The sequence below is a fragment of the Rhinoraja longicauda genome, chromosome 11 (genome assembly GCF_053455715.1).
Source record: "Rhinoraja longicauda isolate Sanriku21f chromosome 11, sRhiLon1.1, whole genome shotgun sequence".
Lineage (NCBI taxonomy): Eukaryota > Metazoa > Chordata > Chondrichthyes > Rajiformes > Arhynchobatidae > Rhinoraja > Rhinoraja longicauda.
Genome location: NC_135963.1, coordinates 18,220,038 through 18,242,420, shown reverse-complemented (window position 1 = coordinate 18,242,420; position 22,383 = coordinate 18,220,038). Strand labels below are relative to the sequence as shown.

General features: G+C 42.1%; 1 protein-coding gene across 4 annotated transcripts in view; it reads left to right on the top strand.

Annotated features, from left to right (window-relative positions):
* Positions 1-3,813: 3,813 nt before the first annotated feature.
* LOC144598332 (vitamin D3 hydroxylase-associated protein-like) overlaps positions 3,814-22,383 on the top strand; it is a 30,715-nt gene continuing 12,145 nt past the window's right edge. Inside the window, exons 1-8 of one of the 4 annotated variants that reach the window (XM_078408373.1) lie at positions 3,814-4,227; positions 9,398-9,511; positions 10,530-10,670; positions 12,636-12,769; positions 14,613-14,819; positions 17,090-17,196; positions 18,180-18,304; positions 21,541-21,666. In XM_078408373.1, coding sequence (XP_078264499.1) covers positions 4,024-4,227; positions 9,398-9,511; positions 10,530-10,670; positions 12,636-12,769; positions 14,613-14,819; positions 17,090-17,196; positions 18,180-18,304; positions 21,541-21,666 — 1,158 coding nt within the window. In that variant the 5' untranslated portion in view covers positions 3,814-4,023. The remainder of the gene's footprint in view (positions 4,228-9,397; positions 9,512-10,529; positions 10,671-12,635; positions 12,770-14,612; positions 14,820-17,089; positions 17,197-18,179; positions 18,305-21,540; positions 21,667-22,383) is intronic. The other 3 variants (XM_078408372.1, XM_078408371.1, XM_078408374.1) reach the window with 3 other exon arrangements.

Genomic DNA, 22,383 nt, shown 5'->3' with positions numbered 1-22,383 from the left:
ATCTATGCTTCTCATAATTGTATATACTTCTATCAAATCTCTCCTCGACCTCTGACATTTCAAAGAAAACAATCCAAGTCTATCCAATCTCTCCCTGCAGCTGAAACTCTCTAATCCAGGCAGCATTTTGGTTTACCACCTCTGCGCCCTCCCAATGCCACCACATTTTCCTGTAATGGGGCCCCCAGAATTACATGCGGTACTGCAAATGCGACCTAATCAAATTCTTATAGAGCTGCATAATGACATTTTGACTTATATTCAATGCCCCTAGCAATGAAGGCAAGCATATCATACGCCTTCTATATGAAGACTATAATGGAATGAGTGGTTCTTGGTCCTCCAAAATATTCCAAATGGAATTTAAACTGGTATTCAAGTTCAGGCAATCAAGGAAGTACTTCTCCATCGAGGCATAAAATAATGCAGATCTAGTTTGCTGTTGGCCTCTCCATAGCAGTGGAGAAGGGCGAAGATATAGGTAGGTGTAGAAATTGGATCAGGAAATTAAAATTGCTAGTAACTTTGAAATCCAAATGGCCTTAGCAGATAAAACACGAGACTTCTGCAAAGCAGTCACCTTGGTCTGCGTTTAGCCTCACTGGTGTAGAAATGTTATATAGAGACCAAGTTTTTTTTTATTGGTGGGCCAGTTTGCAGAGAGAGCAGCTTCAAATTCCTGCTGGTTAACATATCAGTTAATATGATCAGTCCTGGCACCAGCACATAGACACAATCACCAATTTGGTTCAGCAGTGCCTTTGTTTTTTTTAGAAGTTTGAAGAGATTCGGTAGTCAACAAAAACTCAGTTTTTTCTCGAAGGACTATAGAAAATATGCTGACTGGTATTATCATGACCAGGGCAATTCCAACGTGCAGGAATGCAAGAGGCTGCAGAGGGTGGTGGACTAGGCCACCATGTGTACAGCCCTCCTATTCAATGAAAGCATCTACATGATGCACTGCCTTAAGAAGATAGCATCTATCATCAAGGATTGCACAGATTTGGATGCAAGAACGACAGGACTGGCAGCTTAATGTTCTTGGGTTTCAATGTTTCAGACAAGATAGAAAGGGAGGTAAAAGAGGTGGAAGAGATGCTTTACTAATCAGCGAGAATGTCACAGTGGCCCTCGGATAGGATATGCTGGAAGGTTCATCTACAGAGGCAATATGGGTAGAGCACAAAAATCAGAAAGGTGCAGTCGCACTAATGGACCTCCTAATAGCCAGCGGGAGATAGAGGGACTTGGATAGATTGGGGAAAGATGCAAAAGCATTCGGGTTAAAGCGTGAGACTTTAAGCTCTCTAATATTGACTGGGAATTATTCAGTACAAAAGGCTTAGATGGGGCAGATTTGTAAGATGTATTCAAATAGGTTTTCTGTTACAGTATCAACTTGAGGAAGGACCGTAATGGACATTGTGTTGGGAAATGAGGCTGGCCAGGTGACTAATCTTTCAGTGGTAGAGCATTTTGGGAACAATGATCACAACTCCATAAGTTTTGAGATAGATATCAATATGAATAAGTCTGAACCTTGGATGGAGGTACTAAATTAAGGTAAGGCTTACCATGATTAGGGAGGAGCCAGGGAGAGTAAATTGAGATCAGTTGGTATTTGGTAAATTCACATCTGACGTGGGAGTCATTTATATGTCAGCTGATCAGAGTTCAGGACTGGCATATTCCAGTAAGGATGAAGGATAAGGATGGCAAGCTAATGGATACATGGATCACCAAATACATTGTCCAAGTCCATAGCTCCTTGAAAGTAGTAACATAGAGCAGTAAACAAAGGCATATTGTATGTTAGCCTTCCTCAGCCAAGACATTGAGTAGAAGAATCAGAAAATTGTGTTTTAGTTTGATAAAACTGATTAGGGCACATTTTTATTTTCTAATTATGGCTTTGCATTAATGTCTTGTTTTTTTGCATACCCTTATAAAATGTTATGTGCAATATACATATAATTGGCAGCATCTCTGAAGAAAAGGAATGGGTGAGGTTTAGGTTCAAGAACCTTTATCAGACTGAGAGTCCTAAATAAACTAAGATGATTGTCTTTTTGCACTATTATTGTTTGTTTTTATCTGTATGTGTGTGTATGTATATATTTATATATATAGAAGATAGACACAAAAAGCGGGGCAGGCAGCATCTCTGGAGAGAAGGAATCATTAGAGCCTACCCATACACATTCGCAATCAGTGACATCAACCTTATTTCCAGAAATCCTAACATTGTGAATAAAATAACTATGAACACATGTCAAGATATTTTTCATTCTTTTCATTCTCTAGTAGTGTAATAAAATGTAATGCATACATACCTACACTGATACAAAGGTGCTAACTTTAGACATGAATGATGTACATTACCACCATAGTTTAGTTTTGAATTTAACATATAATTGAGGGGGTCGGTGCAATACAGTACTAACCCTCATATTTGTGAAAAATGAATTACATGCATTAACACGATCCTTACCCACTACCCTACAACCTGTAAAAATTTCATATTTAAATTCAACCGATAAATTGGTCAAATAACATAGGCACCTTCTTGTTTTTTTGTGATTTATGAATTTTTCAAATGTGCATATCTCATAACAACACATTTGTGGGTAAGCAGTATATTGCACCAACCCCCTTCAATTTTACATCATTCAAAAATGAACTTCATAAACAAGGATAACACTTTTTATTTCTGTCACTCATGGTAAGATTTACATCATTTTGTGTGCGAGATATACATGGGTGCAGGGCCGATTTTACAGCATTATGGGCCCCCGGGCAAAGCAGTGTACTGGGGCCCCTACCGTTACTCTCTCCCACCCCCCTGTCGTGCCGGTGAAAAGCACTTACCGAAAAGCACAGCGATGGACTTGGGGTGCTACATTGTTGCGAAAAGCACTTACAGATCGCTGTGTGAAGCACTTGGGGATGGAAAAGCAAAGCACTTAGGGAGCTAATTGTTGCGAAACAGATCGCTGTGAGAAGCACTTAGGGATGGAAAATGTTGTGAAAAAACCTACATTTTTAAAGTAGTATTTATTTATTGCAAGTCACTTAACATACACAGTTCAGCGTGGGGCCCCTATGCTCGTGGGGCCCCGGGCAAGTGCCCATCAGGCCCATGCGTTAAGACGGCCCTGCATGGGTGCACTGTTTCGCGTATCAGCTAACCAATGAAAAGATCAGGTCCTGATTTATACCAGCTCTTCACCTTCCCCCTCTTGTCTGAAGAAGGGTCCCAACCTGAAACATCACCCTTTTTCTCCAGAGATGCTGCCTGACCCGGTGATTTACTCCAACGCTGTGTCTATTTGAATTGGATTCATACTTCTGTACCACGTCAGGCAACATTGGTCATTTTAGTGGCTGTCAAGGGGTTTTAACTAATCAATTCACCAATTGAAATTTTCTACCACGGTTTTCAGAGTCGAGGGGTCTATCTTGGTGCTCTGGTATCTTTGGGTTTGCCTACTAAAATGGCGCTGAAATTTACCCATGACCTACCACGGTTTTCAGTCACAAAATGCTGGAGTAACTCAGCAGGTCAGGCAGCATCTCAGGAGTCAGGAGAGAAGGAATGGGCGACGTTTTGGGTCGAGACCCTTCTTCAGACTGAACTGAGATGCTGCCTGACCTGCTGAGTTACTCCAGCATTTTGTGAATAAATACCTTCGATTTGTACCAGCATCCGCAGTTATTTTCTTACACTACCACGGTTTTCAGAGTCGAGTGGTCTATCTTGATGCTCTGGTCTCTTTGGGTTTGCCTACTAAAATGGCGCTGAAATTTACCCATGACCCACCACGGTTTTCAGAGTCGAGTGGTCAATCTTGATGCTCTGATATCTTTGGGGTTTGCTTACTAAAATGGCGGGCCTTCCGCTCCGTGCTGTACTTCAGTGGGCGATTTCGACGGAATGGCCCATCTTGTTCCGCTCTATTATCTTTGGGCGGGGCCGCTGTTCACCCAGAGGGGGTGTGCGGCGTGCAGAGTGCGCTTGCAATGACTTGGATGCGGGATGAGTTTTTCCAGACGTCCTGGCTTCACCAAGGGATCGTTGGGTCCGTGTGCGGCGCGGTCACGATACTGCTGGCGCTGAGATGGCTGGAGAGAAGGAGGTGCCTGGCGGACTTCAGGAAAGCTCGATCACGCAGGGAGAGAGCCCTGGGAGAGATGGCGAGGGCTGTGTCCCAGTTAGAGGAGTCGGTGAGTGTTGGAACAACCTGGGGATGGTGGTGGTGGTGGGGGGTGGTGGGGGGGGGGGGGGTAGTGGTCGGCGAGATTCAATGCACAGAGTGTTGGGTTTGCAGCAGGACAGGTGGCAAACTCCAGTTAACAGCATCCAGTCGCTGAACAAAAATGGCAGTGGGGATAGGAAAGGTTTGGAGGGACATGGACCAAACGCGGGCAAGTGGGACTGGTGCAGATGCTGCATCCTGGACGGCAGGTGCAAGGTGGGCCGAAGGGTCTGATTCCGTGCTGGATGACTCCATGAAGATCCCCGAGTCCACAGCACCTCCCTTTTGAGGTTGCAGGGTGACTTGGACAGGTTGTATTTGTGGGCGCATGCATGGCAGATGCAGTTTAGTGTGGATAAGTGTGAGGTTATGATTGAGAATGATCAGCCATGATCACATTGAATGGTGGTGCTGGCTCGAAGGGCCGAATGGCCTACTCCTGCACCTATTGTCTATTGTCTATTTTCTTTGAGATCTACTTTTGCGACCCTGTATTGGCCCTGGATGTCACTCGGGATGAATCAGAGTTAGGCTGCCTAAATGTGCAGGGAGGAACTACAGATGCTGCTTTAAACCGAAGACAGACACAAAAAGCTGGAGTAACTCAGCGGATCAGACAGCATCTCCGGAGAGAAGGAATGGGTGACGTTTCGGGTCGAGACTCTTCTTCAGACTGAGTTTGAAGAAGGGCCTCGACCCGAAATGTCACCCATTCCCTGTCTGTCTGACTGTGCCGCTGAGTTACTCCAGCATTTTATGTCTTTCTTCGATTTAAACCAGCATCTGCAGTTCTTTCCCACACAGTTTTTAAAATTACTGGGTCTGATCAATCGCATCATGCCTGGATTATTAAGAAGGGATATACGTTTTTTTTATTGATCAAAATACATTTTATTCATAAGTCTATATAAAGCAAGTACAAAAAAACGCTTAAGACTTTCAGTGTCGTTCCGACTATAGTTTTGTTGTAATCTCGGATCTATCTAATGAGATAAGTGTTGGGTATAACAATACACAAGGGCAATTTAAGAACAAAGATGTGCTGCTGTTGTGTTTCTTGAAAAATATTAAGGTAGATAAATCCCCAGGGTATGAAGGGATCTATCCAGACTATCCAGAGAAAAGAGTGCAGGGGCCTTGACAAAGACCGTGGTATCCACTCTAGCTCCAGGTGAGGTCTCAGGTGGGGGTGCTGGAGAATAGTCAATATTGTTCCTTTATTTGTAAATGTTAATGTAAAAATGTAAAAAACCTTTATTGTCACTACACAAAGTACAGTGAAATTAAAGCAGTCCAGATGATGCAATCACACACAGCAGACAGTACAAAGGATAAACCTTTATCCATAACAAGCTAAACCTAATCTACTGAATTAAACAAACTGACCTCTAATACAATATAGACAAAACAATCACAATACGGTCAAGGCAGTGTACAGTGCAATCAAGACAGCAAGTAATTGCACAGCAATGAGAGCTAACATTGCAAATGCATCGGTAGTGCTGTTTTTTAAAAAAAATAAAAGAAATAATGTAATTAAATATAAGGTGCGGTCGGGTATAACATGTAATAAGTTTAGCAGATGTTCAGCAATATAAGTGCAGTAGGATGTAAACATGTATTAAATTGAGGCTTATGTTTTCTGACAAGTAACTGACAGTGTTCTGATCAGTTCCGTTCCTTCCATTTAGTTTTATGCGAGTGTCTGGCAGTGTTCAGCTCACGTATGACGCTGGGGCAGAAGCTGTTCTTGAGTCTATTAGTCTGTGATGTAATGGACCTGAACTGTCTACCAGAGGGCAGCAGTTGGAGCAGCTGATGACCAGGGTGGGAAGGATCCCTCAGGATGTTGGCTGCTCTGCTGAGGCAGTGGACGGAGTAAAGTTCCTCTAGAGAGGGTAGTGGGCAACCAATGATTTTCTTTGCAGAGTTGATGACCCTCTGAAGGGCTTTCTTGTCTGCCTCTGAGCTGCTGGTGTACCACATAGAAATACAGTACGTCAGCACACTCTCGATGGTGCAACGGTAGAAAGTCACTAGCAGCTGCTCTTGCAGGTTGTTCTTCCTGAGGATCCTCAGAAAGTAGAGCCGCTGCTGTGCCTTTTTGATTGCCGCTATGGTGTTTGTGGTCCAGGAGAGATCCTCAGCAATATGCGTGCCCAGGAACTTGAAGGCAGGGACCCTTTCCACACAAACCCCGCTGATATGCAGTGATGTGTAGCCCGTATTGTGTCTTCGGAAGTCTATTATAAGTTCTTTTGTCTTGGAAGGATTCAGAGCCAGATTGTTTTCCGCACACCATCCTATCAGTTTTTGGACTTCATCTCGGTAGGCTGTCTCGTCATCTCCTGAGACGAGTCCAACCACAGTCGTGTCATCCGCAAACTTGATGATGGTGTTGGTAGGATGAGTGGGGGTGCAGTCATGGGTGTAGAGGGCATATAGAAGGGGGCTCAACACGCATCCTTGTGGGCAACCGGTGCTGATTGTGAGAGTGGAGGATGTGTGAGGGCCTAATCTGACCATCTGGGGCCGATTGGTCAGGAAGTCCTTAATCCAGTTACAGATAGATTGGGAGAGTCCTAAAGCAGTTAGTTTAGAAATCAGTCTGTCCGTGATGACCGTGTTAAATGCTGACCAAAATCTATGAAGAGCATCCTCACGTAACTGCCCTGCCACTCAAGATGGGTCAGTGCGGTGTGTAGGGCAGTAGTAATGGCGTCCTCTGTAGACCTGTTTGATCTGTAAGCGAATTGGTGTGGGTCGATAGTGGCTGAGAGGCTGGCTTTGATGTGCTGCTGGACCAGCTTCTCAAAGCACTTCATAATGACCGGGGTTAGTGCAAAGAGGAAAGTAGAGATAATCTCAGAATTTACAGGCTGGTGAGCTTCTTGTTAATTGTTCAGGAAACTATTTGAGAAGATTCTTTGGGATAGGATATACTCACATTTAGGTTTAGGTTTATTATTGTCACAAGTACCAAGGTTCAATGAAAAGTTTTGTTTTGCGTGTTATCCAAACATCTGACTGTTAGCGCCCAGGTATTTGCAGCTGCCAACTCTTGCTTCACCAACCCGCAAATGCAAACTGGCACGTGGTCTCCTAACCATCCCTTTTTGAGTTCATGATTAGTTCTTTGGTCTCATTGACTTTGAGCGCGAGGTCGTTCTTGCGACACCATTCAACCAGGAGTTCCATCTCTCCTCTGTGTTAACCCATTAGCACCCGTCATTCCGTCAACCACAGTGGTGTCAGCGAAATTATAAATGGCATTGGAGCTGTGCTTGGCCGCAACGTCTTAGGCGTATAGAGAGCAGAGCAGGGGGCTAAGCATGCAGCTTCAAGGTGCACTTGCATTGATGATCAGTGAGGGGGAGATATTTGAGGCCTGCCATTGAGGAAGTCAAGATTGTAATCGAAAAGGCCGATAGAGGCCCAGGTCTTGGAGCTTGGTGATGTTTGAGAGGTATAATAGCTATAGTCACTGAAAAGCAGCCTGTCTATGTGACTCTGATGTCCAGAAGGTCAAGAGCAGGGTGGAGAGCCAGCGAGCTAGTATCTGCTCTTGATCTATTGTGGCGATAGGCAAATTGAAGCAGATCCAGGTCATTTCTGTCCTATTTTGTCCGATTCCTTCTCTTCAGAGAAGACGGCAGGGGAAGAGAAAAAGACATTCTGGCCTTGCATCACAGTGAGGAGGTGACTGGAGGAGACTCACTGTGATGGATGTTTCTTTTGTTTTAAGTTGGTTATGATTGTATGTGTTATTGCTTATTTTTATTGGTCTTATTGTTGAACTGCGGGTAATTTTTCATTTCACTGCACATTTATGTGTCTGTGACAAATAAATTGACTATTGACTAGCATCCAAAGCAGTACATTTGTAGGAGAGATGGAATGGCCAGAGAAGATTCTTGCACCGCTTGCCTTCCTCTATCTGCCAGACAGTCACCAATTCCTATCCTTCCTGCGTGCATGGCCTTTACCTGCAGTGTCACCACCTCACTATACATATTATCTATGTACAATCTCAGCACTGCATATGCCCCACATTGAATCCATCTGCAGTTTCCTCTCCATAGAGTGCTCGGTACTGGCTGCAGTTGGATATAGTTCGTGCATTTATGGCTGCTGTGGACACTGGACTATCCATTATTTCCCATGTTATAAAGGATGAACATTCCACAGGTCCATGCTCTCCTTCCATAAATTAACCTTAGATTAAGCTTCTCGGATACTTCCCTTAATTAATCTCATTATAGCTCGGATCCTAGCTATATCCTATTCAGGCATGTGAATTTTCCGCAGATTTCCACGTTTTAAAAATCAAATTTTCGCGCTTTTTGCATGGTTTCCGAGTTTTTCACTTTGCCAAATAAACGGAGAAATCAGATTTAAAAAAACAAACCGATGTATAGACTTATAATGAACACTAGGTTCCGCTAGAGGTCACTAGGGGTTCCACGAGAAATCCCCCCCCCCCCCCCCCCCCGCGTGCCCTGGAAGTCTACCCGAAAATGTGGCACCTAGGCTGGGCAAGGCAGCCAATCTCGACCTCATCGGGACTTCAACGGCCGATCGGTGGGTTGAATTTGCAACCTGCGGCCGGGGCTCCGGAACTCCAGCCCAGCTGGAGTCAGCAAATCTATCCCCATAACCGAATTCTTTGGCTTGCTAGATAATCCAGCAAAGCTCTGGAACCAAGAGTGCCAGAAATATTAAATTTAAGTGCAAGATTATATAACTAAATTAATTAAGACAGGGTTAAAATATAAAACACAGCAGAAAAGCCAATTACCACTTTTTTGGGCTGATTATCAATTCATGTGCAAATTTACTTCAAAATGTTATTAGTGTACAGTGACATATTTACATGATTTTGTAATATCTGTTTTTACTTTGAAATGCACTAAAAGAGACTTGAAACTGTTAATTTTGTGTGTAAATTTTCAAATTTTTTCCAATTTTTTGACCCCCATTGTACGCTTCGTGCAAACGCACGGCTTTTCCTCTTTTTTTACCTTTCTCGCATGCCTGACTATCCAAGAACGTTTTTTAGAATCTCCACAAGAAATGCAATCTCGTTGTTTTTTGATGTTTTTCTTTAAAAAGTAACCAAAAGTTCCTCTTTTTTTCAGAAAAGGTCTGGAGACAGTGAAGCTATTCTGTCCCTGTCACTTCATGAACTTCATGAAAAGTTGCAGAGTGGATTTCTCACTCCTGATAGTGTACTGCATGCCTACATGGATAAGGTATGAGGTAGGGTTGTGTTGTGCTTGAAAGGGAGTGGTGGGATCATGGTGGGGAGATTGGTTGCTTTTCTCTTGGATTGGGGCACAAGTGCATCAAGATGGATATCCAACAAACCCCCAGGCAGAAAACACAATGACAAACTGAGGTGTTGGGCTTGAAAAGCCTGACATCAAGTGGAGGGAATGAATCTGATTATAAGATAAAGTGTTCAATCTTTCACCCACCCACCCACCCTCAACTGTAGCCCCAAAAAAGGGTCTGAATATTCCATTTGACTTTAAAAGAAGTGTTCTGTGTCGAAGGTTATTTTGCAGTGCAGGTTAATTGTTGAAAATCCCAGGTACAATTGGGAGGGTTGCTTTATTCAAGTTTTTTTTGATAAGGTAACAGATTTACAAATCCTACAAACAATGTTGCTCCATTGAGAATTGTAGCCATTGATCTTAATACTGTGATATAGTCATGAGATAGGTATAGAATTAGGCCATTCGGCCCATCATGTCTACTCCGCCATTCAATCACGGCTGATCTATCTCTCCCACCTAACCCCATTCTCCTGCCTTCTCTCCATAACCTCTGACACCCATAGTAATCCAGAATATATCTATCTCTGCCTTAACCATATCCACTGACTTTGCCTTCTGTGGCAAAGAATTCCACAGATTCACCACCCTCTGACTAAACAAAATGCCTCCTCATCTCCTTCCTAAAAGAACGTCCTTTGATTCTGAGGCTATGACCTCTAGTCCTAGACTCTTCCACTAGTGGAACCATCCTCTCCACATCCACTCCATCCATTTCATTATTCTGTACGTTTCAATGAGATCCCCCCTCATTCTTCTAAACTTCAGCAAATATAGGCTAGTGCCGACAAACGCTCTGTAGTCTGTAGAATCCTTGCAAACAGTTTATTTCAAAGTTTGAATCTCATGATAAAATCTACACGTTTTGCTTATATGTTTTTTTTAATTCCTATGTAAGTTCTTCACTCTAAATTTCTACTTTTATTCTTTTGAGGCCTTGGAAGTAAACAAAGAGCTGAACTGCCTCACGGATTTTCTTCCTGAATGTCAAAACCAACTTCAGAGTTCCAAGGAGAATTCGAAGGGACTTCTTTATGGGATCCCCATCAGCATTAAGGACAGCATTGACTGCAAGGTATAGATTCACCAGTGAGCCAAGATACCTGACACCGAATGTTTGCTGCAAGAATGATAAGAGAAAAATGTTGGCGAATGAATCACAGTAAATTTATGACAAATCGAGGCTATTGAGTCCATTGAGTCTGACGAAGGGTGTCGACCCGAAACGTCACCCCTTCTCTCCAGAGATGCTGCTTATCTTGCTGAGTTACTCCAGCATTTTGTGTCTATTTTCCATTGAGTCCATTGCCTGTGCAGTTGTAAAAGAGTTATCCGGTCTAAACCCATCCAGCATTAAGTCTGTAGCTCCTGGCTCTTCGATATCAGTGGACGTGGGACCCGCCTTCCCCGGAACAGGTCACACAGCTCTATGAATGTAAAGCTTTCCCTTCTGCATCATCTGACCAGCCACACTATTCTCTTATCTTTCTCTTCACTTGCATGTCATGCTGAGAGCAATGTGGCCATTACGTTTGTTTTTATCCCTGTACATCAGACACAATGAAGGGAAACACTGTACATTGTATTAAGTAATTTAGAATGTAACAAATAAAGACCTAGGCTTAAAATAAAAGGTGTTGGGGGAAGGGAGAATGGAAAATGAGATTTAAATTGCAAATGACGTAAACAGAGAGTTAAAAAAAAGCCTATTTAGATATGCGAAGAGAAAAAGATTGATGAAGACCAATTTCGGTCTCTTGGAGTCAGAGTCAGGGGAACTTTTATAATGGAGAAAAAGTGGGGATTGTCAAAACAATTGAACAAATACTTTGTGTCTGTCCTCATAATGGAGGATTTAGCCTCCCAGGGACTGATGGGCTTGATAGTCTGCATTCCAGAGTCCTAAAGGCAATGGCCTAGAAATAGTGGATGCATTGGTGATCATATTCAAACATTATTTCCAACAGATTGAAGGATATATAGAAATGTTAATGGCTGGAAGTTCATGGTTCTTGTAATACTCCTTTGAATGAGTCTAAATGCAGCCCTCAAAAATGTGTAGCTGCAAACTGCCAGCAAAAGGATATGCTTGTAAAAAATACTTGCATGACTGTGGGGCATGGAGAAATTGGTGATCTTCTACCAAAACTTTGATTAAATGAAGTGACCATGCTTCCCAAATTGCACTGTGAGAGCACATCAAAGTCTCAAAATGCAAAATACAGGTTGCACAATGGATTGAGGCAAGCATTGTTTTATAGCTTATATTCCAATAGTTGTGTCTAGCAGACAGGTCTGGGTTACAGATGGTCTGACTTTAAGCAAAGTCTCTTATACATTTTTAAAGCATTTTTCACAGTAATAATAAAATGTTTTGTGTTTATTAACGACTGGATTATATATATATATATTCTGTTAGTTTAATTGTGGATAGTTTTAGGGTGAATATTTGATGAAATGAAAGAATTAAAGCAAGTGTACAATATGTAGAGTAGTAAAAATGGATGGCTATTGAAATTGGGCATTTGTTTCTGCTGGGGAAATTAGCTTGCCTCTACTACTAATTCATAACCTGTTGCATAATTCTTGTGGACATGATGTTGCCACATTGAAGAGCTTTCAGATGTATATAAGCAATACAGTAATAGCCCTGGGGCCACAAATAGTGATTGCTAGTTGCAATATTCGAAGAGCGAAACAAAGTTCACATTTCAGGCAAATTATCTAAAAGGTTGACTCTCTTTCTCCATACACAAATTCTGTCCACCCTGGTAAACATCATTTTTTGGCATTTTCTACTTTTAATTAGAGAAAATGTAGAAAGGTTTCTTGTGGATTTTTGGGAACAGCACTGCAGAGATTTTGCCTTTTGATTGCATGATGTGCAGAGTCCCTGCCGTTTTAATTTCTATCTTCTCTTGTTGACTGAGATTATACTCGGCAGCTTCCCATCCCTTCTCACCTACTATCCTCTCTTTTATACTGTAGTGCAAGTACAATAGGAAAAAAAAATGTCTCTTTTTTTTTTGTTTAAACACAGGGCCATGATTCAACTTGTGGACTTAGAACATTTTTGAACCAGCCAGCCACTAAAGACAGTGTCATCGTCCAAGTGCTGAAGAAGCAAGGAGCTGTTCCTTTTGTGAAAACTAATGTCCCTCAGTCCTTGCTAAGGTAATAAGTGTACTGCCTCCTGGCTGATGATGGCTAATAGATGAAGGTCTTTTTACAGTTAATTGTTTTTGATGCAATTCAAAGGATGCTCTGAATGAACTGGATTAATAATTATTTTTTCTCAGTTCGCCTGATTATATGTATTCATACAGCTGAATACTTGGATGGAATATTCTGGAATAATAGGAGCCAGTGGAGTGATGATTCCTACTCAGGCCTATCTTAACATAGAACAGTACAGCACAGGAATGGGCCCGTCGGCCCACAATGTTTGTGCTGAACATGATATCTAGTTAAACTGATCTCATCTGCCTGTACACGATCCATATCCTCTATTCCCTCTACTTCCATGTGCCTTTCTGAGCACCTCTTAAAAGCCACTATCGTATCTGCTTCCACCACCACCCCTGGCAAAGTGTTCCAGGCCTCCACTACACTCTGTGTTAAACAAAACTTGCCCTGGACATTTTTTAGATTTTTTTTTTTTTTTAGATTTAAAAAAAAAATCTAAAAAATCTCCTTTAAACTTCCGTCCTCTTGACTTAGAGCTATGTCTTCTAGTGTTGGACATTTCCACCCTGAGAAAGGTTCTGACGATCTACCTTATCCATGCCTCTCATAATTTTATATACTTCTATAAAATCTTACCTCAACATCCGACATTCCAGAGAAAACAATCCAAGTCTCTGCAACCTCTCCCTCTAGCTGAAACCATCCAATCCAGACAGCGTCCTGTTCCGCACCCTCCACACAGTTCCTGTAATGGTGCAACTAGAACTGCATGCAGTACTCCAAATCCCGCCTAACCAGTCCAAACGATTGGCATCATGACTTCATTTTCACAAATTTCACGTGTAAATTCTTATGAAATTTACATCATCCTCATAATCTCTGTAAGCTTGAATGGTTTGACTAAGGCAGAGTTTAGAGATCTTTGTTAGCTCAGCTTCTTCCCAACCATCATCAGGCTATTGAACGCTACAAACTCCAATTAATTCTGAACTACAAACTGCCTTGATTGCACTAGCGACTTCAGACTTTTTGTTCCCCGCTACAATTTGGGTTTTAAAAATTATTTATTGAAATGTTTTTGTTTATGTTTGTTTATTATATATTCTATTGAGTACTGTGTTTACAAACATGTTGTGCTGCAGCAAGTAAGGAGTTAATTGTTCTGTTTTGGTATATATGACAATAAAAAACTCTTGACTTTTGATTCTCGATCTCTTATCTCTTAACTCCTCTTCCCTCAATTTTCTCCCTTTTGTCATTGCCCAACCTGTTCTTAATGCATTATTTTAAATGCAAATGTATCCCTCCACATTACAAGTACCTGAATCTTAACCACTGCGTTAAGAGGCAATCAGAAGATCGTGTGTTTTTATTGACGGAACAAGTGCTCAGAAATTGAACCTTCCTATCTTTTTTAGTTTACAGCGCGAAAACAGGCCCTTTGGCCCATTGAGTCTGTGCCGACCAGCGATCCCCGTGCACTAGTACTATCCTAAATCCTAGGGACAATTTACAATCTTTTACCGAAGCTAATTAACCTATAAACCTGTATGTCTTTGGAGTGTGGGAGAAAACCTACGTGGTCACGGAGGGAACGTACAATTCCGTACGGACAGCACCTGTCGTCAGGATCGAACCTGTGTATCTTGCGCAGTAAGGCAGCAACTCTACCGCTGTGCCACCATGCCACCCTGTTCTCCTTCTGTTCATTAAATAACTTTAGCACAACCTAGGAAGGACCATTTGTGGAGGAATGATATGAAAGAGCAAAGTGGGGCAAGTTCAGGCAAATATTGAACACCTTGTGATAATGATTTGTTCTTTGCCAAAGCTACGAGTGCTGTAATCCCATTTTTGGGCAGACAGTCAACCCACACAACACCAAGCGGACATCCGGAGGGTCATCTGGTGGTGAGGCATCCCTGATTGCAGCAGGAGGCTCCATACTTGGCATTGGAAGTGATATTGGCGGCAGCATCCGGGTACCAGCTTCATTCTGTGGAATCTGTGGCTTCAAAGCAACTAGCAAACGACTAAGGTAAAACAACATAGAATGGTTTTTGCTTTGATAAAACAAACATTTTCATTTTGCATTGGGTTCAATGGTTTCCTCACACTGCTGTCAACAGAGGGAGCTTGAAATTTCTTAATGTTTGAAGCATGTTATCGTTTGACTTCATGGTCTTGGATGGCTTTCTGTGGATAAACCATAACCGTTGCTTTTCTACTCCTTCAATAACACCCCTTTATTCTTTCGTATAAAGTTGCTCATTTGGAAAGTGACATCTGTCCTTGAAGAAAAAGAGAAATAAGACAATTCTATTGGTTTCCTTTTCTATAGTACAACTACTACAGCTGCTCCTCAACTTACGATGGGGTTACGTTCTGAGAAACCCATCGGAAACCGAAAATATCTTTAGTCAAAATGCATTTAATATACCCACTCACGTGGCCGGAAGCGAGATGTGGCTTGCTACGGGTTGCTGCCGTTTGCACCATCGAAAAGTCGAAATATCATAAGTCGAAGCATCGTAAGGCGGGGAGCATCTGTACTGGATTGTAAGGAAACCCCATCTGGTTCACTAATATCCTTCAACATTAAAAAATCATCTGTCCTTCCTGGCCTGGACTGTGTGTGAGACTCCACACCCAGCAATGTGCTTAACTGTTAACTGCTCCTCAATTCTGGGATGGTTAAGATTGAACAATAAATGTCGGCCTTTGTTAATGATATGCACATTGGATTAATAAGTAAAAAGATGAGGAGAGTTAGTTAGGCAGTTAATCTTCTCACAAGGCACCACATTCATAAGTGATAGGAGCAGAATTAGGCCATTTGGCCCATCAAGTCTATTCCACCATTCAATCATGGCTGATCTAGCTTTCCTTCAATATTAATATCAGTATCAATATACTTAAAATACTTAAAATGGACTAAGAAGACACGCTGTGACGGTGGTCTATTACAAGTGGGCGTGAGTTATTTAACTTCAGCCATTATGTTTCTCTGATAAAAGTAATGGTGAATAAGAAGTTTGCCACACATTTTTTTTCCCTTCAAATCTATTCAAGGATTTTGTTCCTTGACTTAATCCCAGTGTTCAGCTCTACCTTATGAACTACTGTTCTGATCTGCAGGCAAATAGCAAGAAGTGCAAGAACAGTATGAATTGATACTGCATGATATTTTTCTCCCCCATAGGAAGTACCTCTACACTTGGTACTTTTTAGCTGAAAAATAACAGAGTTTGTGCATAGTGCAGTGTAAGATCGCACAGTCATCAGTCTAGGGTGGAATGTATTGGAGCCCCAATGCACTGCCTTTTGTGCTTCTTTCCATCTATTCTATGTGGCTATAGGTGGAGAGAGGCTCTCTTTTAATTTAGAAAGTAGAAACAAGAAGCTGCAGATGCTGGTTTACAAAAAAGGACTCAAATGATCAGACAGGTCCATGACCCGAAACTTCACCTATTCAAGTTCTAGAGATGCTGCCTGACCCCCTGAGTTACTCCAGCACTCTGTGACCTCTTTTTAAAATTTGCTTACCTGTTTTTATATTTGCTGCATTCACTGTTTTAAAAGAAGTGTTGTCTTTAGATCTACCATTTTTTTAAAAATCAGAGGTGGTAATGTAGGAATTGTTTTTCCAATGTGGAAGAATGGGAAGTTTATATATTTTACAGATTATTTTTCAAACACAGCATTCTTGCAATGTGGCTGGACAAATTGTTGCTTACATATATTAACCAACCTGATCTCCCAGTGGCTGAAAACTTCAACTCCCCCTCCCACTCCCAATGTGACCTTTCTGTCATGGGCCTCCTCCAGTGTCATAGTGAGGCCCACGACAAATTGGAGGAACAGCATCTCATATTTCGCTTGGGCAGCTTACAGCCCAGCGATATGAATATTGACCTCTAACTTTAGATAGCTCCTCTGTCCCTCTCTTCCCCTCCCCCTTCCCAGTTCTCCCACTGTCTTCCTGTCTCCACCAATATCCTTTCTGTGTCCCGCCCACCTCGCATCAGTCTGAAGAAGGGTCTCGACCTGAAAGGTCACCCATTCCTTCTCTCCTGAGATGCTGCCTGACCCACTGAGTTACTCCAGCATTTTGTGATACCTTCGATTTGTACCAGCATCTGCAGTTATTTTCCTACATATATTAGGTTTATGGAGTTTTCTTAACTCAGCAGAATGCAGCTATCTGCTAATGATTATTTAGATTTACTATTTCAAATAATATAAGATTTTTACAAAACACATTTGCTTTGAAATTAATTTGCAACTTTGTTACAATCCAACTGAAAGGAAGTCTAATGGTTGTGAAGCAGAATGTGGTTCTTTTGGTAACATTTTGGTCAATATGTTATGCAGCCCCAATGGATTCAGAGTATCGGTGCCTGGACAGAAAGCAAGTGAGTATCAGCAATTTTGTTTCCCCTAAGCAAGAATATTAATTTAAGGAGAGTATGATTTGAGCATGACATTGCAACTCCCACTTGCCCAGCAACAAACACACACAAACACGCAAACATGTAAACACGCAGACACACACAGATCTTGCTATCCCTTAGTACCAAACCTGTTTGCTGCCTGAATGTTTTTATACTGTCGGAGTTGACAGTTTTGCTTGATAATTGATTCTTGTTTTAGTTACACACTTTATTACCAAAATTAGAAGGTTTTCTACCTTGCATATGCTTGTGTTCGGTGGTAAATATTTTTTTCCGAAATAACTCCTTTCAACAAATCTACCCGTCAAAAAAAGGAATTACTACCAAAATAATGTAATCTTCCCAATTGTTCATTATACTGTGGATTTAAGATATTGATGCTACTTAACATTGGAACTATTGATTTATATTACATGCACACTTGCAATGCCATTTCTAAAATTGTATACAAGAGCCTCGGTGGCTTCAAAACCTCTCGATTAAATCCCCCCAAAACACAGCACCAATTGCCAAAATGCTTTAAAAAAAAGTATAAGGGAAAGGTTAGCACAGATGTACAATGGAATTAGTCTGGGATTCAAGGCTATTGGTAAAAGCAGACCAGTGGGAATATTTTGGGATAGATGCAAAGCTAGGGCAGGAATGGCCACTCATTTTGGAATTTGCTTAGTATGGAGACAGCTTAGACACAATAAGCTGAATGGGCATCTGTGGAGAGACACGGGGAATGGCAGGGCCATGGGAGACACGTAATGGTGTGGGAAGGGAGTGACAGAGAAAGGTGGAGGAGGTTGTTCTTCCGAGATGTTGAATGACAGAACTTGTTCTAAAACACTTGTCCTATGCAGTTTTAGGAAATGATTAGCTGGCTCTACAGTTTGGGTCCACCTATATGCAACATTTGCAGGAGATGTTTTGAGTGATGCAATTTTTATTTCTCCTAGTCACAGCAAGCATTGGCCCACTGGCCAGAGATGTGGACAGCTTGGCCCTTTGCATGAAAGCCTTGTTATGTGAAGACTTGTTTCATTTGGATCCCACAGTGCCACCAATTCCCTTCAACGATGAGGTAAAGTGTGGTTTCTCCTATTTGATTTCCAAAGCTTCTTCATCCTCAGTAATTACACAAAGTTGTTTACCTTGAGAAGTACCATATTTGAAATGTTTTCTGCCATTCATTCTATAAAATCAAACTTGGATACAAGGCAACTGTGGTCCCAAAGATGACACAATGCTGGGTGGCAGTGTGAACTGTGAGGAAGATGCTATGAGGTTGCAGGGTGACTTGGACGGGTTGTGTGAGTGGGCGGATGCATGGCAGATGCAGTTTAATGTGGATAAGTGTGAGGTTATCCACTTTGGTGGTAAGAATAGGAAGGCAGATTATTATCTCAATGGTGTCAAGTTAGGAAAAGGGGACGTACAACGAGATCTGGGTGTCCTAGTGCATCAGTCACTGAAAGGAAGCATGCAGGTACAGCAGGCAGTGAAGAAAGCCAATGGAATGGTGGCCTTCATAACAAGAGGAGTTGAGTATAGGAGTAACGAGGTCCTTCTGCAGTTGTACAGGGCCCTAGTGAGACCGCACCTGGAGTACTGTGCAGTTTTAGTCTCCAAATTTGAGGAAGGATATCCTTGCTATTGAGGGCGTGCAGTGTAGGTTTACTAGGTTAATTCCCGGAATGGCGGGACTGTCATATGTTGAAAGACTGGAGCGACTAGGCTTGTATACACTGGAATTTAGAAGGATGAGAGGGGATCTTATTGAAACATGTAAGATTATCAAGGGGTTGGACATATTAGAGGCAGGAAACATGTTCCCAATGTTGGGGGAGTCCAGAACCAGGGGCCACTGTCTAAGAATAAGGGGTAGGCCATTTAGAACGGAGATAAGGAAAAACTTTTTCAGTCAGAGAGTTGTAAATCTGTGGAATTCTCTGCCACAGAAGGCAGTGGAGGCCAATTCTCTGAATGCTTTCAAGAGAGAGCTGGATAGAGCTCTTAAGGATAGCGGAGTCAGGGGGTGTGGGGTGAAAGCAGGAATAGGGTACTGATTGAGAATGATCAGCCATGATCACATTGATTGGTGGTGCTGGCTCAAAGGGCCGAATGGCCTTCTCCTGCATCTATTGTCAAACAGGAAAATTATGCACTTGGTGATATTTATTTGGAGCTTGGATTAGTACTTCTCATGACATTTTTAAAATGATGGAATTCAAACTCAGCCGACCAAGCTTATGTCTTGATTCTGATCCAGTAACATAACTACTGTGCTCCATTGCTTCCAGCTTTCCTGTGTAGAAAGTCAAGAATGCTGTCTTAATTTCTTGTATATGTTTCCACTCCAATTTTTTTTTTTGCCATTTAAACATTCCTTTTAAATTTTCTTCGCTGATTACATTTTCTTCACGCACTTAGCCAAAGTACTTTGTGGTGTATCTCCAATTGTTTCTCACTCTTGGCCTTCCTTGTGTATCCAGAGGGGCAGCACAGTGGCGCAGCATTAGAGGTGCTGTCTTACAGCGCCAGGGACCCAGGTTCGATCCTGACTATGGGTGCTGTCTGTGTGGAGTTTGTATCTTCTCCCCATGACCGTGTGGGTTTACCCCGGGTACTCTGACACTCCAAATACATACAGGTTTGTAGGTTAATTGGCTTCGGTAAAGATTGCAAATTGTCCTTAGTGCATAGGATAGTGTAGTGTCCAGGGATTGCTGGTCGGCGTGGAGTCGGTGGGCCGAAGGGCCTGTTTCCACGTTCTATCTCTAAATTAAAATAAATAGTGAGTGTGTTTACCAATTAGGGCCAAAGTACAGATTGTTTAGTGCTGTCATGTAAGGGCAGTTAAAAGGAATTGATTGGATACAAACCCAACCTCCTTTCAATTACTTTGTCAATATTTGCAGGAAGCGTATTTGTAAAGGGTGATGATGTGAGAAAGGGGGCAGAAAGGATTTTCATTGCATTGATTTTGTTGGATTTCAGAGCTGAAAGGAGTTTGCATCTACGCCTTGTGCTTAATGAATTTGCGATGAGTACCAGCTCTATTTTGCGGTTGTGATTCACTGAAAATAAATTCTTCCATCTTCCATCCCTAAATTTTCAGGGAAAATACTTTGAACTGGAGATCACAATGTCTGTGATTGAATGGATAGATCATCTCTTTGGTCTCCCCAACTCTTCCCCCTTCTCTGCAATTTAAAGCTTATTTGCTAACTTTCCTCAATCTGATGAAAAGCCATTGACCTGAAATGTTAACTTTTACTTTAGACAGATGACTTGTTGAGTGTTTCTGGCATTTTATGTCCGATTTCCAACTGTTTTTTGCTCGTCTTACTGACTGTTAAAATCATCCCAGCAGTTCTACTCTTTTAAAAGTCAACTTTTTTAAGTTAACAGTGTCAGAAAGTTTAGCAAATTGGATTTGCCTTGCTGTAACCGACCTCATTGGTCACCTGGAGAAGAGCTTTTGGGTCACCTACATATGTTCGCAACGGCGTACAAATTAAAAATTGACTCGGGAGAGGAAAGATTTGTGGAAAACATTTAGAAATCAAATTGATTCTTATTTCTGCCCGATCATACACTGAAACATGGAGCCATACACTTTGGTATTGAACTATTGGGCATTTGTGTCTTCTATCAGCAGTAAGGTAATTTTGCCTATTAGACTGTTTTCACACTCCTGCCTTTGAGTTTAGGTGCTTTGTGGAAATGGCTCAGATAATTATGAGCATGTATCAGTCAGCTAGTCATTTTTAACAGCAGGTGGGATATTGCTCAGTAAATTTCAGAGTCAGTTTTAAGACAAGACCGGAGAGCAGCCAGCATCACCTCAGTACAAGGGGAGAATTTGGAGCAGGAGGAGAACAATTCCTGGTTTGCGATGTTGGATGCCTAACCAAGATTGATGTCCATTTGGGGATGCGGTGTTGTGTCATCAGCTGCAATAAAATGCAGCGATGCAATTGCCAGGAGCCAGTTGTCTGCCGTCTAATTTACATCAACAGAAATTATTACACATAACCTGTGGGCTGTTGACCCAAGTGGCAAGCTTGGGGTGAAAGCTGATAAATATTGTACATTATTAAACTGCAGCAAAACTGATCTAAAATGTTAACCTTGAAACGGCTAGCTGCCGTTTCCTCATTTTCTCTCCAATCAATGCCTTCCTCAGGATTCGCATTTCTTGATTCCTATTCCAGCAAAAGTTATTTCACAGTGGGATTTTTAAAACCCTGCCCATCTCGGGGTAATTACACTCAGCATATAAATTTCAATCTTATCCTGTTTGTTTCCCTCCAGGTGTATTCCAGCTCTAAGCCGCTGAGGATCGGTTATTATGAAAGTGATGGGTACTGGCTCCCCTCAGCCAGTATGAAGCGAGCAGTGATGGAAACCAAACAGCTGCTGGAGCAGGCCGGCCATACGGTGGGTGTGCAGGCTTATGGCGAGACACCCGAAGCACAATAGTTTACCTAATGTTTTAGTGGTTTAAAAATCAATCAAAGACAATTCCACCTCATGAGATCCGAACATGATATGGTTCTTGAAGGAAACATCCCATGAGGGTGACACAGTTAGTAGAGCCGCTGCCTCACAGCGCCAGAGACCCAGGATCGATCCTGACCTCGGAAGCTTCTCTGTGGAGTTTGCACGTACTCCCTGTGACTGCGCCGGTTTTCCTTGAGTGCTCTGGTTTCCTCCCAAACCCCAAAGACACGTGGGTTTGGAGATTAATTGGCCTCTGTAAAAATTGCCTCTGATGTATATCAGAGTGGATGAGAAAGTGAGATAACATAGAACTAGTGCAAATGGGTGATCGATGGTCGGTGTGGACTCAGTGTCCCAGAGGGCCTATTTCCCTGCTGTATAACTAAACTGAACTAGTATCTTTTTGATTTGAGTAAAGGGAGTTATTTGATTAAGTTGTGCTTAATGCTTTCAAGAGCCAGGAATATCAGTCTTGTATTTTGAAATGTGTTGCATTTGCTTCAAGCTGTATAGTTATACCATTTCACAACACTGCTTGGGATGGGACAAAGAATTGTAGCAATGGTAATGAGGGAAAACTCATGATTGCTTCCTGTCTGTCTGAAAGTGAAGTAGGATCGGTGTACAAGTGAGATTCCGATTTCTCTAAGAACT